General features: G+C 37.7%; 1 protein-coding gene across 4 annotated transcripts in view; it reads left to right on the top strand.

Moving 5' to 3' along the window:
- The first annotated feature begins 1,350 nt into the window (after positions 1-1,350).
- The window catches only part of stxbp5b (syntaxin binding protein 5b (tomosyn)), a 36,125-nt gene continuing 14,585 nt past the window's right edge, over positions 1,351-22,890 (top strand). For 3 of the 4 annotated variants that reach the window (XM_053509487.1, XM_053509486.1, XM_053509485.1), the window contains exons 1-15: positions 1,353-1,926; positions 4,099-4,196; positions 9,621-9,702; positions 10,930-11,030; positions 16,339-16,473; positions 18,564-18,627; positions 18,769-18,852; positions 19,949-20,072; positions 20,238-20,319; positions 20,436-20,590; positions 20,766-20,838; positions 20,928-21,075; positions 21,152-21,219; positions 22,403-22,443; positions 22,585-22,805. In XM_053509487.1, the coding sequence (XP_053365462.1) occupies positions 1,774-1,926; positions 4,099-4,196; positions 9,621-9,702; positions 10,930-11,030; positions 16,339-16,473; positions 18,564-18,627; positions 18,769-18,852; positions 19,949-20,072; positions 20,238-20,319; positions 20,436-20,590; positions 20,766-20,838; positions 20,928-21,075; positions 21,152-21,219; positions 22,403-22,443; positions 22,585-22,805 (1,629 nt within the window). In that variant the 5' untranslated portion in view covers positions 1,353-1,773. Of the gene's footprint in view, positions 1,927-4,098; positions 4,197-9,620; positions 9,703-10,929; positions 11,031-16,338; positions 16,474-18,563; positions 18,628-18,768; positions 18,853-19,948; positions 20,073-20,237; positions 20,320-20,435; positions 20,591-20,765; positions 20,839-20,927; positions 21,076-21,151; positions 21,220-22,402; positions 22,444-22,584; positions 22,806-22,890 lie in introns of all 4 variants that reach the window. The other variant, XM_053509488.1, reaches the window with a different exon arrangement.

Raw genomic sequence — 22,890 nt, 5'->3', positions numbered from 1 at the left:
TCAACACATTAAAACATTTGCCACATATAGTTGATAATCTAAAGAACCAGACTAATTTAAAGACTCTTAAAATTTTGTTCTCATTTCACACAAAGAAGGTTAAACAGGCCTGTCGTTAAATCTCCCAATGCAAACTCATAGTGAACAAGACTCTGGAGACGTATGTGTTACTAAGAGTTAAGAATGAGCAGTTACTCCAGCGGGAACAGGTCTTCTGCTTCTCCAAGGATTTTCACTTAGGGAATTTGGTGTCAGTGCCAGCTTGAAAAAATGAGATAACATTTTTTTTTATGACAAGGCATAATAATGAGATCAACACTCTTGGTATTTTTGCTGTGTCGTTTTATGTGCATTATAAGAAGTATAAGAATGCATTAAAAACTTTTACAAACTCAAACATAAATAAATGTGTCTTTATATTTTGATATACGTTTTATATATATATATATAGTAACCACTGTAGTACAACTAGGGACCATGGAGGCCAATGGTAAGTGTTGAATTTATTTCCATTTTTACACCTGTGGTAGAAAACACATGGTAGGAAACACACTATGGGCAATTTGGGAACACCAATTAGCCTAACTCTGGAGCACACCCACAAAGCACAGGAGAACATCCATGCACACAGACCCTGAGGCGGTAAGGTGTGGTAGGTGCGGGGCCACAAAGCTAACCACTAAGCACACACACACACACACACACACACACACCTTCACAGACTTATCATAATAGTTGGTCAGAACCAACTTGTGAAATGCGTTACTGACAAAAAAAAAAACAATTCTGAAACCCCTTAGTCTGTTTCATAAACCAGTCTGGCTCTACTGTTTTATACCATAGTTTTTGTGTATAGTTAAGTGTGTGTAATTTAGAAATTATTTACTACATCAGCACTCTTACAAATCAAATCAACAGCATTTTTCTACCCTTGCCAAAACAATCACATGAAATTCACGCGTGAATCATATGAAACATTATTCATTTCTTCTCATTTAATGCATGTAGGTCTTTTCTTTATTTTCGCATTCAGGTCACGTGGTTTTATTTTCACAAATCCTCACACGATGTCACATGGATTTACGTGTTTTTCAGGATACAAGATGAGCACTTTATTTTTATTTATTTTTTTTACACGTGATCTCTTTTTCCTCACATAATCACATGACAAAGCATACTGTATGACGAGGTGATTGATGTACAGTGTATGATTTTAATAAGGGTGGAGTTGTAAATGGTTAACAGGCTAATGTGGCCTCTCTTTTTTCTTTACTATTAAAAAAGGGCTAGTATGAATGGAATGGGAATACTTTGTTGATAGTGGACAGAGGGAAGTGTGGTGGGTTAGGTGACGTGAGGTGAGGTGACGTGAGGTGAGGTGCAGCGGCTCTGCCACACATCCGGGTGTCGCTCCTGTTCAGAGCGCAAACTCGCTCCAGGCTGCGGCGAGCTGCTGCTGCCGCTGCGTTTCCGCGACGCTGACTGAGAGCAGGGAGAGAGAGATTCAGCTGGATTATCAGACCGATATGTGCGAGGAGAAACATTGAATTCAGTGACGTGATTGCAAAACCTTTGTACAATGTGCGTTGCTGTGAATTAACTTCGGCATGGACGACATGGAGGACGGCTTAGTAATAACAACAACACTGCCTGACATGCGAGACGCAGCTATGGCCAAACTATAGGAGAGTGGCCGCATCTCCCTTCTGATTATTCCGCGCTTTTTCCGTTCATGCGTTCGTGTCAAATCTGCGTTTCTTTCCCGGAGGAAGCATGAAGAAGTTTAATATCAGAAAGGTGTTAGACGGCTTGACTGCGGTTTCTTCCTCTTCCTCTTCCTCCTCATCCGCATCGGCTCAGCCGGGGAACAGGGAGAACGACATCATCCAGGAGTCTCTGCAGTCCGAGCATTTTCAGCTCTGCAAGGTGGGCGCTTTGATTCCGATTTTATCGCGGAGCCTCGCGATGCCGAGCAGGCTAACACGAGCAGTGTTGCCCCCCTAGGGGGGACCCGCATGCTAGCACAATGCTAACCAGCCCCGCGACTGCTTCCGCCGACACTCTGCTCTACATTACAGACACTATTTACGCCTACGTGGCAAATAAAAAAAATGTCATCAGCGATTTTTAATATTCCTGTTTATGCATTTGAGTAATGTTACATACATACATTCATACATACAGACAGACATAGCGCTGCATTACAGACATTGCGGCTGCCATAAAATATAAAACATCTGGATTGGATTCACACTAATGGTTTGAAAAAAAAACATTTTAAAACTTGCTCTATATTGATATAATAAATGATTGTCTATACTGTCCTTCTATTAAATCTGGTGAAGCAGAACTGATTATAATCAGCTGAAGTGCAGCAAATCCCAGGGACTGGGTGACTGCGGTCATGTGATCAATCAGCTAGCTTAAGTTATTATTATATTACTATTATTATTAAACTCCAAGATAACGTTGTATTTTCAAATAAACCATTTTACTAAAAAAAGTGTTATGTGAGCAGGTTGGTTTTTAGTAGAATATTGCTCTTAGCTAGTAAGCACGCTAACACTGTAGCCCAGGATTGCTTCACTCCTGTAGCCGCTCATCTGTACAGTATGTGCCTGACTGAGCGGTGCTAGCTGAGTTAGCTACATTCCCCTGCTAGCTAGTTAGCCACTGTTGAGTGCAGTTTTTAGTGCCTCTAAACAATTTAGTCAAATGAATAATGTATTAAACCGCCCAGAGAGGTTCAAATTCCCAACTGAGTATTCTTCCTGGTTGTTTCTGGGGGTGGGGGGTGTTTCACCTGACAGCTGTCAAACCACCCTACTGCTTTAAATGTTGACATTTTCTTGGTGTTTGTTCAGTTCAGTTGCTACATCGGTGTTAGGTGTGTCTTATATCGTGTTTCTTTGGGCAAACACCGCTCGTTAGCTTAGTCTCGTCACTCCTGGTGGTTAACATACAATTCATTAATATGCTTTAAGACCTAATGATCATATAGTTTATTTTATTTAGCTATAAAATCCTAAAAACCTGATTGAATAAACACAAATGTGTGCATTTCTTTAATCTAAGTCATTAAAGGTTACCTAACCGTTTTATTGCTTAATCACCAATAAAATCAGCATTAATCCAATTGCAAACTTACAAGTCGAAGGAGAAAATAATAGATGGAAATTTCAGGAATCTTTCTTAAGGCGCCAATGAATGAACATGATATATAATCATACAATTATACTTATGCGGCACAGTGGCTTAGTGGCTAGCACTGTCACCTTGCACCTCCAGGTTCCGGGTTCGATTCCCGCCTTCGGGTCTGTGTGCATAGTGTTTGCATGTTCTCCCAGTGCTTGGTGTGTGTCCTCTGGGTACTCCTTTTCCCTCCCGCAGTCAAAAAACATTCACGTTAGATTAATTGGTGTTCATAAATTGATTATGTGTGCATGTGTGTGTACATTCTGTGATATATTGACACCCCGTCCAAGATGTACTTGCCTCTTCCCCTAAGTCTCCTGGAATAGGCTCCAGGCCCCCCGTTATCCTGAATACAGGATAAAGCAGTATAAACGATGAGTGAGTGAGAATTATACTTATAACTGTGTCACCCAGGTTTCACACACCTCCGTGGCATTGTGACACAGTTAAAATTTACAGTTTGACTACCTTCTTGCTCAGTTTGATTACTCAGGGGTGCATATTAGTCATAAAAAATATCCTATCTTGCTTTTTTCTAAAAGTGTTTTATGAGTTTCAATATTCATACTTAAACATAGCTTTTATTTAGAGAGAATGTGTTTCCTGTTATTTATCTTCATAGATACTTATACAGGGAACTGAGCCTTTAGAATGCTTTTTATAGCTGTAAATACAAGTAAAAAAAAATGTTTTCTCTATCTGTGTTTGTTTTCTTTTTGTCCCTGTTCTTTTTTCCAGTACATGTTGAGTTTGCCAGTTTGTTGTATTTCTGTAAGATAAAGGAAGAATTTTTTCCTATAGAATAATAGACAATGTTAAGTCTTCTTAATTATTAATTGAGTTCTTTTAATATGAATTTGTGGTTTAATATGTTTTTTTTTTTCTTTCCTTTTTGTTTTACAGACAGTACGACATGGCTTTCCTTATCAACCTTCAGCCATGGCTTTTGACCCTGTGCAAAAAATACTGGCAATTGGGACACAGACTGGCGCATTAAGACTGTATCCTTCCATGAAAAGGAAAGTGTGTTCCCCAGTGGGTTTAATATAAACATTAGTGTCTGTTCGATAACATTAGGGTTGTGATATTTTCTTTTTTTAATTATGTCTAATAGGAAAGATTAGTCTTTATTATATTTTACCCCAATCAGACATAATGAATGTGTAATAATTTTTATTAGAATAAAATTAGAAATTAGAATTATTTTATTAGAAATAAAGAAAAACTAATTCTTGAATGAAAAAAAAAACCTCAAAGGTTTTTTTAATATACAATTTTTCTACAATCATTTCTGAACAACATGTTCAGTAAACTGACTAGGAATCATTATATTATCATAATATTTAAAGGCTTCTACAAAGCAGAAAAAAGAGAAGTAAGCTAACAGTTACAGATTCTGCAAAGAAGAACCATAAAGTTTCACAAAACACGTTTCAGTTAAAACAGAGTTCTCATGGGACACCGGTTTGAAAGATTATCACATCATTGCTGCATGAATTTGCAAAAATACATTTTTGACAGTACTTCTGTTTTTATGCAACGGCGTGCACCATTTGATATTTTTTTTTGTTTGTTTTTTATGTCTTGGTCTCTGCCAAAAAATAACATTGATCTATCTAAATAAACCAGCATATACATTAATTGCATATACATGTAGGTTATGTAAGAAATATATATAAAAAGGATTAATGCGTCTAGGTTAATGTGTCAGTAAGCAATTGTTAGCATTGCTTTTATAACTGGGTAGCTTTTATTAGAAGTAATACCTGTATTGGACTTGAGTAGAGATTAATTTTCCCTCCTGCATTTTGTTTGTTCAATTATTTTGCAGTATGATTTCAGTGTCATGTTTTGTTGGCAGCTGACTGTGAATTTCTGGAAGCGCTCCTGGAAGTTTCTGGACGTAATGATATCTGTGCTGTGGCATGAGCCTCTCAGTTGCCATATGCTGCAGAGCTGGTCTCATCACTTCTGCTCACCCTGTGCCAGGATGCCACCTCACACGTGCTGGAATCATAGCTAGTCCTGCTGGGCACGTCTGCTAGACCATGTGACTCACACAGGAAAGCTGTCCTTGGATGCTGATTTATCTCAAGTTTGTGGATTTGTTTTGTCACTTACTTTAGGTGCATACACTGCTCCATCGTGACAAATTGCGTTTGAGTTCCAAACAGCTAAGTGTTGTATTGATAAAGTTTAGTTTAAGTTGGAAGCAGTGTTACTAGCCACTGGAGTGTCTTTGCTGTGTAGTTGTGGCAGCTGCTCTATTGGAATCTTAACATCCACCTACCTGTTTGAGCAGTCTATATGTTTCCGCAGGTTGTTGAGGAGCGTTAAGTTCAGACAGAAAGGTAGTGCTTGAGGCTGATGGACTTGCTGTCATTCAGCGGATTGGACCATTTATCAAAATACTGACAGTACAGATTTGCTTTATTCCCCGAACATTGGGAACCGCAACCTTAGGATATTTCTAAAGCAAAAACAAATAATTACTGTGTGTATACAGTATATTATATAATATAATAATCTTGCTTCTTTTTGAACCTTAATGTCGCTTGTAGTTTGTCCTTTTTGTCCGCAGAAAAACAGCAGATGATAATAAGTCTGACATTTTTGTTCACTTGATTTAATATTAGTTTAAGTGGATTCTGAATATTGACATGTAACCACTATAATAAAAGCGATAGCAATCCATCTCCTTTATTTTTAGTATTGATTTAATGTCTGGGTATTATAGTTTTGTCTAATAGTTGGTCTATTGACACCAAACTAACTAAGACAACTTTTTAGGTGCAAATATTTTCTCATGTTGCACCACCCATATAGTAGCATCGTCATTGTTGGTGTACCAAAAGAGGAAGCATTCAGGAATTGAGAAAGAAATGTGTCTCTCCGTTGCATCACCGAGCTGATTGTATGATTAACGTACAGATAACTACCAGAATGTTCCCCCAACATTGCAAACTTTTAGGTTGATCCATAATGCATTACCTCCTCACCTTCTTGTTTTCACATGCACTGGAGCCTTCATAAATGTGTCTTTAGGAGAAAGAGGTTGTTGCAAACAGTAAGTTTGCTGTAGTGATTAATTAAAACAGCAAATGAATACGTCTGGGGAATCTGTGTTAAGAACCTGCACCATCTGCAGACACAATTATAGCAATAAGAAAAGCTTACTTTACCCTTGTGGGATATGATCTGAAGGGGTTATTATCACCACTGGTAAAATGTATTGCTAGGGATGTATAGTAAGTGGAAGTTTTAAACGTTGTTATCGGCATTTTTGTTTTCAAGTTGAAATAAACCAAGCTTTCTGACATGGGGCAGAAGGCATTTCCTGTTTCTTGGTAACATGACGGGCTGCATTTTCTGGTCTAGTTTCAAGGAGAGAGAAAAAAATAAAGTGAGTAAGGAACATCTGTTTAGCTTGTGTGATATAAATTTTAAGAGGAACGATTATGTCTTATGGACGTTCTAAAACTTTTAAATATGCATTTAAATTGAGCAAATAAAAAAATAATTATGATTGCCAGATTGCTATGATATAAGATGAATTAAAAACACTGGGATGCATGGTTAGGGAAAATGATTAGAGTGGTAATTTACTGATGACAGGATACCCCATCATGTTTCATTCCATCCTTAATGAGCTAAGCTCCAAGGTTTATTTACTGACAGCATTCAGCACACACACAAATGATTTTTGATTTTCTGCAGAACTTGTTTAAGCATTTATCCATGCACCGAGCTGCTTCAGGTGTGGACTGCAGCTTCTGTTTGATTACACTAAAGTTATTTTTAATCTTCTCTTTAATTCACCATCAAGAGCTGTGCTAATGGGCCTGTGTGGACAGAGCAGGAGTTAGCAAATGTTTAGTTGGATTTAGTTTCACTTTACAGCTTATTATTTCCTATGTATTTCTGTATTTTATGTTGAGTTTTAGCTTGTATAGAGGACTTGTTTAACATTTAATGCACACAGTTCGGGTCAGTATTGCGTGAGCTTGCTTTAAAGAGTTTAAGTAGCAAGATGCAAAATTTTTGATGAAAAGGAAAGGTATAGTTTAGATTTTTTTTAAATAATAGAATGTGTGTTATATGTAGGTAGAGACAGATGTCTAATTGATTACTCTGCACTGTGCAAACATCAGAGCTCTGAAAAAATGCATGTACGTGGGTGTTGATGGCTTCCTCTTACCACATTAAAGCTCTGTGTGGTTTTGACACTTCAGGGTTTTACCCAGAAGGATGTAAGCATTTTATGTCAAGCAACTTATCCAGCAAGACTTTCCCACTCAATCTGACTGGAGATATACTCAGCCGACTCCTGCTCCCGATTGCTCTCTCTCTCTCTCTCTCAAGGTTGTTTTCTCTCTTTTTTGTACCTTCCGAGACAGTCGGTTCAAGTACTTGCTGACAGTCATGGCCTTTATAGCAGCACTGCTTGTAGACGCTTGTGGCCTGCTGTTTTAGAGCATGTCACATGACAGCACCCTTATCAGATTGCGAGGTCGTTTGTTTAGCACCGGAAGCTGCTGCTGTATGACATGCGTCACCTGTTGTTTCTGCACAATACTACGATGTCTGTATCATGGGTGGCTTAAGCTTTGTGCACATACAGCAGATACAGTGGAAGGGAATCTCAATAGCCATGGTCATAACTTCATGCCATTCACTCAGCTTTTTACATCATTTATGCAGCTTGGTCCCCTTTGGGTCTGTGAGTTTGTGTTAGATTTAAAGTCAGAGCTGTCATTGTTTAGTGTTAAGCCGTGCTAGCTGCTCCACATTAAGCTCTTACGTCTGCAGCCATAGTGAACCACGGTGAGTTTCTTGTGTTCAGGGCTGGACCCTGTGAAACACACAGCACTGGGCTCTGCTCCAGTATGAACTGCAGAGAAATAGCAGCTCTGTCAGATGCATTGACTGATGAATAAATAATGCCATCACGGTTCGCTGATCTTTATTTATACTATCCTACTGTTATTTATTTAGTCTGTGTGCTAAGTGTATGATGCTACAGTAAGCCTGCTTTGTAAAGGAAAGAGCCTCGCTTCTTTTGCGGTGCATGTGAAAAGAAGGTGATGCAGGGTGAGAGGAGAGAGCAGGATGCTCCCCACCTGCCTGCCAGATTATGATTGCATAAATTTAATCACGAAGAGCCCTCATCCACTGCCATGCTAAATATTTCCATAACCAAATGCAGAGATCATCTTCCAGGTCCAAACATGAATTATTAAGCTGTCATGAGAGGCATAAACACCTATTTGCTGCTCTGTTGCTCTCAATTTCATTTATTTGTTTTTTTAAACCTACCTTTCAATCGGAATTACCTGGATTTGTTCGCTTGTTTGTCAAGGTTTTGTTTATTTAGTGAAAACAGATCATTTTGCTTTTACCTACAAATAGGTGATTGAAACAATTTAAATCATCCAAGTTTGAAATTTCTGCACCTGTACACCCCCGCTTTATTTTTTCATAATTTCCTGATGAAATCAGGCTATACAGTATTCAAGATGCTTTCACTTGTTACATTAAATTTTTTCTACCGTGTGTTAATATTGCGATAGTAGTAGGTGTAATAGATAAGCTTATTATGATTACTCTTTAGCCTACTGAAGTGCTTGAACTGACACTGTTCATATTACACTACATGCATGCAAGACATTTTATTTGTTTATAGTGTAATCTTGACATGATCCTATCTAATGTGCCAGGACTCCCAGTTTCTTAAGAGATCAATTCCTTGCTTTAATTTGCATTGTGCTTTGCAGTAAGGTGATTAACTGGAGTCACATCCTGCAGAAGAATGCAGAATATCTTGTTTGCAGAGGTCACACCAAATATTTGCCCTTCCCTTTGGTTTACCTGCATAACTGTTCCTAGCTCATTTGTTTCATTTGGGTTGTACCGTGTTGAATCTCTCTGCAGCACTTCCCACTTGGCTTACACATCAATCATTGTCAGCATATCAACCCTGTATGTATGCTGTCTGTTGCGATTACTTCGGTATCAGGGCAGCACATGGTGGCTGCTGCATGTCATTACTGGTTGTGACTGGCTGTGTGTGGGCTGCATGCCTGTAGAGTGACACTGAATGAGAGCTTTTATAGCCTAGTGTTGCAAATGGTTGCTGCAAACACTGAAATGGCTTAAGCCTGTCCTTTGGGACTTTGTAATCCTTTTAGCAACGTCAATGGACAAGATCCTCAGTGATGGTACTGACAGACTCCTGGAAGCAGGTCGGCTTTAGTGCAGGAGCTATGGAAAGTACTGATTGTATTTGTCAGCATGATGCCAATGCATGCCACACTACAAATCAATTATGTAAAGCATTATGTCATACAGGTATTACCGTCCTAAAATGATCATTCGGTGACTCTGTTTTCGTTTCACGGATTTAACCTTGACTAAGCCGGGCACAGCTTTGGCCGTGCTGGTGTAGAGTGTTACTGCCAGCATGAGAGTGGCTCGGCTGTCATCCAGCTGCAGTTTCTCATCAATGAGGTAAGTTCCCTTCTGTGCTCTGGACACACAGTCCTAGCTTCAGTTTCTTGTAGATTTCCACTTTCTGCTTTTCTGTTTGTGGCAAAAAAAAAAGAAATTGTATTATATTCAAATTGATTCACACTCATTGTCCAAAAAGTAATACATGTACATCTGCTCATTCATGCACTTATTTAATGAGCATCGTCTGACAGCAGCACGGTGCATAAAATCATGTGCATAGAGGTCAGGGGCTTTGGTTAACGTTCATACCAAACATGAGAATGAAGGAAAAAAAAATAGGGTTTCTGTGGCATGGTTGTTGGTACCACATGAGCTGTTTTGAGTATTTCTCAAGAGAATAGCAGATCTCATGGGATTCTTACACACACCAGAGTTTATACAGAGTGGTGCAAAAAAAAAAAAAAGAAACATAAGAAGTAACTGACAGTTTTGTGGAAGGAAACACCTTGTTGATAATAAAGGTCAAAGGAAACTGACCAAAGCTTAAATAAGCATTTAGAAGCACATTAAGCAGAAAAGCATCACAGCTTGTACAAAACATTAAAACTTTAGGTGGATGGGCTTCAACAGCCACATCAGGTTCCACTTTTGTCAGCCTAACAGAACAGAAATATGACGCTGCCATGGGCACAGACTCACCCAGCCTGCACTGTTAAAGATTACATCACACAGTCTTTTTAAGAAATTTCAATCAGTTCGCAAGAGAGCTGTAGATTCCTGTTCATGGCTGACAGAAGTGAAACCTGATGTGGTCTTGTGTTGTTGTTGTTGTGGTTGATCTTCCTCAAGGTTTGATGTATTGTGCATTCTGTAATGACTTTCTGCTCACTAAGGTTATAAACAGTGCTTATTTGAGTGATTCTCCTCTGATCTCATTTATCAATAAGGATTTTAAACCTGAAAACCCTCTGGGATGTTTTTTTTATTTTTTTCACAAAATTCTGTGTAAACTCAGAGACTGGTATGAGTCAAACCAGTCCATCTGGTACCAACAACTATGTCACAGTTAAAGTCAGAGAGATCACACTTTCCCCCTATTCTGTTCCATGTGAACGTTAACCGAAGCTTTGGCCTGTATCTGCGTGATTTTATGCACTGTGCTGCTACCACACAATGAACCGATTGGTTACCAGCACAAATGAACAGGTGTGCAGGTGTCCCTATGGGTGGCATGGAGTATAGCTTTAAATTATCCGGTCACTTGTTCCGTTTCCATTTTTACAGGGGGCGCTGGTGAGTGGTTTGGCTGATGACAGCGTGCATTTATGGAATCTGAGGCAAAAAATTCCAGCTATTCTTCACTCACTTAAATTCACCAGGGAGAGGTAAGTTGTAGGTAGTCATACTTATGTAAATAAGTTTCCTTAATGTAAAATGGTTTAGATTACATTAAATTGAGCTGGTTTGCTATCTAGACATCTTTGATTTTGAAACCAAAATTTTTTTGCCTTAAGTCTTGTCACACAGAGCCAATATGATGCTCAATGTGTAGTGATGGATGTCTTTATTCTTTCATAATGATTTTGGTAAATTGCAAGGAGAACATTTTCCCATTTTCTATTTAATGACGTAATCTCCCACAGTTACATGCATAACGAAAACAAAATAGCTACTGAACTGAACCACAAGATTACAAAAGCGATTTTCATAAATTACACAGGTATTTCCTGACTTAAGTGGTCATTAAACTATATTTTAGTATACACCACCGCTCAAAAGCTTGGGATCACTCGCACATTTCTTTGTTTTGGTTTAGTGATTTATTTTCTACATTTTACATCGATACTAAGGATTTAAAAACTATTAAATGAAATATGGAATTAGATAATTATGTAATTGCAACAACAACAGTCAGTTGTTATTTTGAGACATGAAGGTCAGCTGTTCTGGAACAGTTGCCAGAACAGCATTGTCAAGTGCATTTGCAAAACCCATCAAGTCTCTCAAGGAGTCCTTCCAAGAAAGGTAAGACCAAAACACTTCTGCTGCAGAGGAGGAATTCATTTAGAGTTACCAGCCACAAAAATCACCTCGGATTAGAGCCGTTATAAAAGCTTTACAGATCATGAGTAGCAGATACATCTTAATATTAACTGTTCTAAAATAAGAGATTATTGCATTATGATTCCTCACTATACATTTCCAGAAGTAAATTTCGAGATGTTTTAATACTTTCATACAGAAGTACTGTGCATCAGATGATCAGTAAATTTAAGGTGCTTGGTGGGTAATATAGTAAACGCTCTGGGACAGCATTAGATTATCAACAATATTGTAAGTAGTGCACTGAAGGTTGCGGCTCTCTTTCCACCATTGAAACCTCATGTCTGAGAAAATGCAGTCAAGCTGTTGGCTTTATTTCCCATCATTAAGCTTGTCTGCTTACTGTACTATATATCCGCGTTTTCTTTATTCTTTATTCGGGACCTGTAAATAATAGTGAATGCACAGGAGATTAAATAAATAGCTTTCTAAAGAACTTACAACTGCAGATTTATCACAAAGATTTGGCATTAGAATTTTAATCCAGGAATGCATTATTATGAGAGCAGTGTTTTTCTTTTAAACTGCATCGTCAGGTGGATTGACCGTTCAACAACAAGGCTTACATCATCAAGAATTGCTGAAGTTGCAATCTGAAAGACACATTATATTCACAGTACTGGCAAGCACTGCGTCTTCATGGCATCTCCATTTGTTCTGTGGGAATTGTGCTGTGTAGCAGTGAAGTCAAAATAAGTTTATTTCAGTGGAGCCTGGTTGTGCGGCAATAGTATTGTGAAACGCTTGACACAAGGGCTAATCGTGTGCATCTGAATTCTAAGTAAGCAGTTGTGGTACACAGAAGTACTGACCAAAACAAGAATGTTTTCTTCAGATATGCAGTACCACAATGTAAAGCAGTGTGACATATTTATGAATGATGGGCACCTGACCATCACAGCTACTGAATATACTGATATATGGGGGGGGGGTCTGGGGGCAATGCTAGATACTCCAGTTCTTCAACTTGGCAAACAATGTCTTCATGGCGCTCACTTTGTGCACAGGGGCGTTGTCATGCTGGAACAGGTTCGGGCTCTTTTAGTTCGAGTAAAGGAAAATTTTAATGCTACAGTATACATAGAGATCCTGTACAAAATGAGTGCTTTTAATGTTTTTGCCAACTGAAGACCCACGTATGAATGTGATGGTCAGGTATTCACAAACTTGTACTTTACCGGCGTTTAAAAATAGCCACAAATATATGCAGCAAATTTCAGAATTTTTGGCACTTATGGTAATAAATAAATAAATAAATAAATAAATGTTAAGAAGCACGTCTGTAGTTATTTAACTTATGCTGAAAATATGAGCGCTCTAACCTTAAGTTGAAGTACCCTTCAAGTCAGAATGTTACATACAGTACACCTTCGCCAAATACATATAAACTTCCTGACATTTAACCCTAGTAAATATTCCCTGTCTTATCTCAGTTAGAGTCACTACAATTACAGATACTACAGATAATTTCAATTAGCCTGTTTGAAGCTTCTAAAGCCATGAAATCTTTTTCTGGAATTTTCTATGCTGTTTAAATGCACGGTCACCAAAAGTCAGGCAAAAGATTTATGCATACTTCAGGAAAAGAAAAACGTCTATAAATATTTTAATACTGAATTTTTTGCTATAATGTGTGTGTATGTGTGTATATATGTATATATATATATATATATATATATATATATAAAACATTATGAGGATATTATAGGAATAATATGATTTAATTGATGATATTAAATGATATTAAAATAATATAAACTCACCTAAAGGATTATTAGGAACAGCTCTTCAATTTCTCATTAATGCAATTATCTAATCAACCAATCACATGGCAGTTACCTAAATGCATTTAGGGGGGTGGTCCTGGTCAAGACAATCTCTTGAATTCCAAACTGAATGTCAGAATGGGAAAGAAAGGTGATTTTAAGCAATTTTGAGCGTGGCATGGTTGTTGGTGCCAGACGGACCGGTCTGGGTATTTCATAATCGGCTCAGTTACTGGGATTTTCATGTACAACCATTTCTAGGGTTTACAAAGAATGGTGTGAAAAGGGAAAAACATCCAGTATGCGGCAGTCCTGTGGGCGAAAATGCCTTGTTGATGCTAGAAGTCAGAGGAGAATGGGCCGACTAATTCACGCTGATACAAAAGCAACTTTGACTGAAATAACCACTCGTTATAACCGAGGTATGCAGCAAAGCATTTGTAAAGCCACAACACACACAACCTTGAGGCGGATGGGCTACAACAGCAGAAGACCCCACCGGGTACCACTCATCTCCACTAAAAATAGGAAAAAGAGGCTACAATTTGCACAAGCTCACCAAAATTGGACAGTTGAAAACTGGAAAAATGTTGCCTGGTCTGATGAGTCTCGATTTCTGTTGAGATATTCAAATGGTAGAGTCAGAATTTGGCGTAAACAGAATGAGAACATAGGCTGGTGGTGGTGGTGTAATGGTGTGGTGGATGTTTTCTTGGCACACTTTAGGCCCCTTAGTGCCAATTGGGCATCGTTTAAATGCCACAGGCTACCTGAGCATTGTTTCTGACCATGTCTATCCCTTTATGCCCACCATGTACCCATCCTCTGATGGCTACTTCCAGCAGGATAATGCACCATGTCACAAAGCTCAAATCATTTCAAATTGGTTTCTTGAACATGACAACACTGTACTAAAATGGCCCACACAGACACCAGATCTCAACCCAATAGAGCATCTTTGGGATGTGGTGGAACAGGAGCTTCGTGCCCTGGATGTGCATCACACAAATCTCCATCAACTGCAAGATGCTATCCTATCAATATGGGCCAACATTTCTAAAGAATGCTTCCAGCACCTTGTTGAATCAATCAATGCTTGTTGAAGGCGAAAGGGGGTCAAACACCATATTAGTATTGTGTTCCTAATAATCCTTTAGGTGAGTGTACATCATACTATTTTTTTTTCTTGAAGTGTGGATTTTTTTGGCTGACTCTGTATATGCAAACATCTGACCCACTGGAATTGAGATATAGTGAATTATAAGTAAAATTATCTGTAAACATTGCTGGAAAAATTACTTGTCATGCATTAAGTAGATGTCCTAACCAACTGGCCAAAACTATAGTTTGTTAACATGAAACCTGTTGAGAGGGTAAGTTAAATAAATCACCTGTAATGATTTCAGATTAAGTGTATGTAAATGTCTGACTTAAACTTTTAATTTATTTTACCAAAATAATTATTGCCACTTTGTGTACCCTTTTTCCTTCCAACAGTAAACACTTTGTCCAGTATCCAGTATACAGTACTTATTTTTAAACCGAATTTACCATAAGTGTGTTTGCTTGAGTGTTTTTTAAACAAGGGCATAAGTTGTTATTCTCAGCCCGAAAATCTCCAACCAGGAAAAGTAAAGAAAAATACCTCCTTCACTCAGAATTCCTCATTGGAATTCAGTCTTAAGCAAGTGCCATCAAATCAGCATGGTTGCATATACCATCAGCAGTAAACTAATAGCATTTATGAACTTTAATTTGGGTTTGCATACAAGTGATATGAATAACATTGATGATCTTTATTAAACAGAACCTGTCTAGGATGCAGCAAGTGAACAGTCAGTTCTTAAAGCTGATTTGTTGTAGGCAGAAAAAAGGGCAAGTATTAAGGATCTGAGCGATTTGACAATGGCCAAATTGTATTGTCTAGAACAAAATGGCAGGAGCCCTGGCATGCAGCGGTTAGTGCCTACCAAAAATGGTCAGAGGAAGGACAACTGGTGAACAAGAAACAGTGTCATGGACACCCAAGATTTACTGACGTGCGTAGGGAGTGAAAGTTATCCTGCCCAACAATTATCGCTGAAAGAGTTAAGGTTAGCTATAAAAGAAATGTGTCAGAGGAGTGTGGGAGTGGTCGGAGGAAACCCACCAAGAGGGGAGATTCGAAACACCAACCTGGGAGGCACGAAGCAGCAGTGCTAAACACTAGCTACAGTAACTATGATAGTATTTATTGTACATATTTTCAAGGTAAAACAAAGCTAACAAAGCAAACTGATATATTAATAATAAAAACTTTTTTTTAAAACAAATCTTACAATCCATAATTCTGAAGTTTAATGTATATTTTATATTGTAGCATTCACATGGCTATATGGCTACTGCATTTCAAGTGTGTTTAAGTGTAAAAAGACTACAAAATTAACAAATGCAGAATCATTCCATTGCATAAAAGCTTAGAGGGAAAAGACAGTGGGTTTTTTTTCTATTGCTTAGTGTCTGGTGACTTCAGTCTTTCCCCCATGTCTCCTGAAGCCATATCACTCCATGGCAACCATGCACAGTCTGCTATGATATCATTTGATTTATGCAGATTTATAGAGTCATAGCTGTCTCTTGAAGCACATAATGACTGTTCAAAATAAAGACATCCTTGTTAACATTTGGTCCTTATGTCTTTTTAAATCTTCTTTTGAAGACCTTTTCAAATAGCTGCCATAACCTCAGGATTTTCCAAGTGCAATAAGTCATTTGGTTAAAGGGATGTACAGAATAAATCACCTTTAGTAATGTGAGTTCTTGTGTGCAATTTGTGTTTTTGCAGGATCACATATTGCCATCTCCCCTTCCAGAGTAAATGGCTTTACATCGGAACAGAACGCGGGAACATTCATATTGTCAATGTGGAGTCCTTTACTCTCTCAGGCTATGTCATCATGTGGAACAAAGCCATTGAACTGTAAGCATGCGTGATGTTTTACCTTTACCCTACTGTAATGCTCTCTGTTCTTGGTCTATACCAATTAAAAGCATAAGGAAATAGTTTCCTTCTATTAGAACATACAGTATATGCTATTTAATAATGCTGTATGTATTATAAACTTCATATAGTTTTTTTACGATTGTATGTATATGTCATAAGATTATGTTTTTCAAAGTCAGGAACAGTCAGTGTCACACCGTTTCTAGGGGTAGGATGTAATCAGCAGCAGTAAGATCATTTGCAGTGGCCATCTACAGCCATCTCAGTCTTAGATATCCAGTCATCTAGATGAGTTGCTATAGAAACAAGAAAAAAGTTAAAAGAATGCACACATACACACACACACACACACACACACATTGAGTTTTGTTCTTTTCTCCCAGAGATGTCTATGAACTTGGCATAAAGAAGAAAAGTTAGTACTGCTACAATGAGGACAAGAATGTTAAACAGGGAAGTGTCAGAAGAAACAAAACATATATATTTTTTTTAGTTAAGCGCAACTTTGTCTAAAATGAGTCAGTTTTCAAAAGGAGAAAACTAGTTAATATTTGTATAGATAATGAACATGATATGGTCAACAGCCATTCGATTAGTAACATATGGTCAGTGTCTCTCTAGGGTCCATCCTGACGTTTCTGCTGTTGTTGCTATGGAGATGGTGGTATTCACATTTGGGAGGTTGTAATTAAATTGCTTTCCTGGCCCACTGAAATAGATAAATATTCTCCTATATATAAAAAATATATCGATCAGCTGGAGACACATAAAGAGAAAGAGAGAGAGTGCATGCATCTCAATAAATTTGAATATCCTAGAATTTTTTATCCATACAAGTGAAACTACATATACTCAAAATATAAAAAAAATCCAGTATATCAAAACATTAGAATATCGAGTTTGCGTTAATTACTATTTATATATACCGTGTATCTCTCAGTATACTTCATGCAACCATAATCATTAAGAAAGCTGCTGACTTGACAGTTGTCCAAAAGAGGATCATCAGCACTTGCCACAAGGATGGTAAGCCACAGAAGGTTATCACTGAAATGGCTGGCTGTTAAAAGAGCACTGTATCGATGGAAAGTTGACTGGAAAGGGACAGTGTGGTAGGAAATGGTGCACAAGCAACAGTGATGACCGCCGCAGCCTTATGAAGATTGTCAAGCAAAGCCAAATCAAGAACTTGGGAGAGCATCTCTAGGAGTGGAGTAAGGCTAGAGTCAGTGCATTAAGAGCCACCACACACAGACAATTTCTGGAAATGAGCTAAACCTGTTGGTTTCCAAGTATCAAGCCACTGCTGAAACAGTTCAACCATGTCCGAAAAAAATCCTGTTTTTGGATTAATTGAATTATTGCATTTCTTTGGAGAAGAAAAAGAAAGAAGTTTTATTTTTTATTTTATGCATCCGTTGGCTGAGAAGTTTTATGGATCTGAATCCCCGAGAGAATCTATGGACTGCTCTCAAAAAGAAGTTGAGAAACACCCGACCCGACAATACAGACGAGATGAAGGCTGCTGTCAAAGCAGCTTATGGCGATGCTTCAGCAGTTCCAGCAGTGATCCCCTCCATGCCAAGCAGCATTGATGCAGTAGTTTGTGCTATACTTGCCCCAACCAAGTAGTGAGTGCATAAATTAACATAACTTTTTCAGAAGTTGGGCATTTCTGTATTGTAAATCCTTTATTTATTTATTTTATTTATCATTGGAAATATAATTTTTTAAGATACTGGATTTTTTCTTTTTTTAGGTTTGTAATCATCGAATAAAAAAAACTAATTTAATATTTAATTATACATGTTATTAATCTAGACTTTATTTTAGTTTTACGTTTTTTTTATTAAATTCTGAAAAACATATTCCACAATATTCTAATTTAATGAGATGAACTATATATACTTAAGGTCATCATAATGCATTTCTTTTCAACAGGGAACATGTATTCCAATATTTTCAAAGTCTGTTTTAACTGATACTCCAAATGATTCTTCACCCGATTAATCATTAAAGCTTTATTTATTTATTTATTTATTTATTTATTGCTTTTCTGAATTTAGATCTTCAAAAACCCACCCTGGTCCTGTGGTACACATCAGTGATAATCCTATGGATGAGGGAAAGGTAAGGACGAAAAAGCAGTACAGTGGTTTTCAGCTGACTCTCACCAATAGTACAAATATTAGTCTCTCACTTCTGCATTTGTGGTAAGGCGGAAGAATTAAGTCTCCCACTAAACATCATTCTGTTTTCTTTTGATTCTAGCTTTTGATTGGTTTTGAATGTGGTAGTGTTGTGTTGTGGGACTTGAAATCCAAGAAAGCTGACTACCGCTACAGCTATGATGAGGTATGATGTGTCATATTATTTTTGTTTGATTTAAGCTTTTATAAATTTTAAGGGTCAATCATATTTATATAAAGACATGGTTCTGTAGATTATTATCATGTACAGTCTATTGACAGTTCTTGTCATCTAAGAGGGATTAAGTAATTTAAAAAAATGTGATGACCTTAAGACAAAGTGTAATAAAAAGAATGCAAAAATTACAGTAACAGTAGTGAAATATTGAATGTGTTGCAGTCGTTAAAGGCTCATTTTACAAATAAAAATGCTCAGTGGCATTGTGTTGACTATATTTCAAGGTTAATGACTGTGGCTTTTACTCCGCACATATTTTTCCTCCACATGGATGATTTCCGAATGGAAATACTATAAAACATAATATTTGTGCTATGTTGTGCAGTGTATGCCCATGATTTATATATTTCTTGAATAAAATTTTGAGATGAAGCTATGAGTAAAAATCTCTAGAACCAAATGGATTTACTTGACCAAACTTAAATGGCGTGTAGAGCAGCTCAGGCTGGAGCCCTGGATTGTGTTTCTAGCATGTAGTATGGCTGAGATACAGACTAAAGAACCATGCAAAACATAACCTATCTAAAATGGGTCATGATTTCAACATTTAAAAATGTAAAATAAATAAATCAATCAATTAAGACACAAAGCTGCCAGAGTATTTTTAGATCAAAGTCTTAAATGTAATTTAATACTGGAAGATTGTATGTAGTTTATTTTTTTCTGCTAGTCAGGAGCTGTCACATGAAGTTTCTATTACACAATCATTATCAAATTATACAGTACAATTATATTATTCTATACATTTTTTCTCCCCTGCCATTTTTTTCTGAATTGCGAAGTGTCACATCTGGACAAATTAATTCATTGGTGCTTGCTTCAAATGTGCATGCAGCCACATTCACATGCCAATAAGGTTGTTATCAATAAGATAATTGTTATAAGAGTTCCTTTCAAGCAACAGTTGCAATTACCTTAAATGAACTTTGACGATAAAATCTTCCAATAAGTAAAATCAGTGTGAATAGAGATGGTTTGCATGGATGGTCTGTGTTTGATTGTTCATCCTTTGTTTGGCCTCTAGGCAATCCACTCAGTGGCCTGGCACCATGAAGGGAAACAGTTTGTGTGCAGTCATTCAGATGGCACACTTACCACATGGAATATACGCTCTCCTGCCAAGCCAGCACAGATTATTACACCACATGGTAAAGCTTCTGTCCAAGCATAATCCGCTTGGCTGATAGGCTACTTAAGGCTGTTGTAGTAAAGATTTCTAAATTTGGGTTTATTAAAATATGAACAGACAGTATTTAAGTTAAATGGTGGGGGAAGAAATGACTAATATAACTCTTCTGGATTATTTCTTTTAGGCAAGCAGCCGAAGGATGGAAAAAAGCCTGAGCCATGCAAACCCATACTGAAAGTAGAATACAAAACAACCAGAGCTTTGGGGTAAAACTCATCAGAGCATTTGTATAATGCAAATGCAGAATATGCTAAACTTCAGGTGACTCCTATGTAGAAATCACACAGATGTTCATTATGTCCCTGTCCATTCTTTTGCCTAGGGATCCTTTTATGATACTGTCTGGCGGTCTTTCATATGATACAGTGGGACGCAGGGCCTGCCTGACTGTAATGCATGGAAAAAGCACTGCTGTACTTGAGATGGACTATCCCATTGTGGATTTCCTAACTCTGTGTGAAACTCCCTATCCGAACGGTAATCCACACCTTCAGTCTTATGCAAAGACCTTTTTGCAATATGTTTTCCCATCAGCTGCATGTTATGCTAATCCACTGGTTTTTATAGGTGTACATAATAAAAAATTCATCGTGGTCACAATAACATAAATACATGTGGTTATAAAACTGAGTATGACTATTAATCTGCACAGATTATCAAGAGCCTTATGCTGTGGTGGCCCTGCTGGAGAAGGATTTAGTAGTTATTGACCTCGCCCAAACCGGGTATGCAAATTCTCAGGAATGACACAAATATAATAAGCCTTTTACTTTCTTTCTATGAAAATGATTCCATCTGCATTTTTCTTATGCAGGTACCCTATCTTTGAAAACCCATATCCTCTGGCCATTCATGAGTCCCCAGTGACCTGCTGTGAATACTTTGCAGACTGTCCAGATGACCTCATCCCTGCACTTTACTCTGTTGGTTCCAGGCAAAAGAGGCAGGGCTACAGTAAAAAGGTGACTGTCTTTACACTCATCTCTATTTGCACAAAGAGGATCTATTCAGTGCTGTAATCTGAGATCTTCTTTTCAGGAATGGCCCATCAGTGGTGGTAATTGGGGCCAGGGCACACAAAGCTATCCAGAGATCATTATCACAGGGTGAGTTGTCTGTGTTTTTATGTAATTTCATGTTTGTTAGGGTATGCAAGTTATGAACACTGGACGCCCCAAATGTGGCGAAAGCTGCTCAACGGTTCATTTTTCCAAAAGCAAAGTTCCGTTTAAGTTGAATACAAAAAACCATAGGACTACCCATAGCTGTGTGGTATTCAAGCCTAGTTCTCACACATGCATATTTTTAAAAACAAGATTTTTTCTCCATTCTTCAAAAAAATCTTTGCATGAAAGGTAAAAAAAAATAAAAAGCTGAAGCATGCCAAACCAACAGGTGGCGATAGAACCCTGATTGTGAAGCCATGTGGGCCAATCAGAAGCCTGAAAAAAGTTATCACTGAGTGCTCAAACACAAGATGCGCATGGCACGCGTTGTCTGCTTGTACAAGACAAAACCACTGTTTTTATCTTTGAATAGTATTCAAATATCTTCACTCTAGAAGGAGTTTTTTTAAAGGTTGTTTTTTTAGTGACGTGAAATAGAGTTTTTTATTCGTGTAGACGAAAGGCCAAAACTCAAAATCCTTGTTTTTGTAAAGAACACTCTGTGTGTGGACAGTCTTAGCCTGATGCCATGGTGAATGATTCAGTGATTTGAAATTTGTCTCCATGGCAGTATAAACTCTGTCAGATCTCATACAGTGGTCTGTCTTAGCGTTTGAACTTTGAGAATTAAGCAGCTAACAAGGTCAAATTCAGGTTTGATTACATTTTAATTACAGCTGCAAGGCATAAACTCCAAAGTGAGAATGCAGACTGTCTTCATAGCAAAATGATAGCCTAGGCAGCATGCAAACTCATTTTGCCTGTCCTCATCTATATTCAGCCAACTACTGTAACTGTGTGGGAGTACGGTAAGAAAACATGTAATTTAGCTAATTAAACACGCTGTAAATGAGCTCAGTATGTCCTAAGAAATTGATAGTGAAATATGGACAATAATAAAGCATCATACAGAACATCCCATTACACACTACGGTAGATTAAATCTTAATGTTTTAAGGCATACATGTTATTTTGTGTGCATCTATAAGCAGTGGTTTAAATATATGAATATAATTCACACAATCCATTAAATAGTTTAAAGAGAACCTTTTTTAGATTGCTGTCATATTGCTTTTTCTTTTGATTTTTCTCATTGTGTTGGTGTTGTTTTCATGTACCACAGACATGCTGATGGATCAGTCAAATTTTGGGATGCTTCTGCATGTAAGTATAAAATAATCAATATTACTGTATATTGGACTGTTGGTTTCTTCTGCCATGTTGTGTAATATGTAGAGAGGTCTCTGATATATGCTTCTAAATCTTCTAAATAAAAACTACATTTAAACTACTTTGATCATATAGTAATGCTGCAGGTGCTGTACAAGCTAAAAACAGCCAAGGTGTTTGAAAAAGCCCGTAACAAGGAAGAGAAGCCAAGCACGGACATCGTGGATGAAGACCCTTTTGCCATCCAGAGTCTGTGCTGGTGCCCGGAGAGCCGCATGCTGTGTGTGGCTGGGGTCTCTGCTCACGTCATTGTTTACCGGTTTAGCAAACAGGAAATCACCACAGAGGAAGTTCAGGTATGATGAATGACCTGACCATCATACCACAGATTGGGTTCAGTAAACTGTGATTCATATGTTGAATGTAATAGGAAATAAAAAT

The sequence above is a fragment of the Clarias gariepinus genome, chromosome 13 (assembly GCF_024256425.1).
Source record: "Clarias gariepinus isolate MV-2021 ecotype Netherlands chromosome 13, CGAR_prim_01v2, whole genome shotgun sequence".
NCBI classification, from domain to species: Eukaryota; Metazoa; Chordata; class Actinopteri; order Siluriformes; family Clariidae; genus Clarias; species Clarias gariepinus.
The sequence above is the reverse complement of the archived record's forward strand: the minus strand, read 5'-3'. Positions and strand labels throughout refer to the sequence as shown.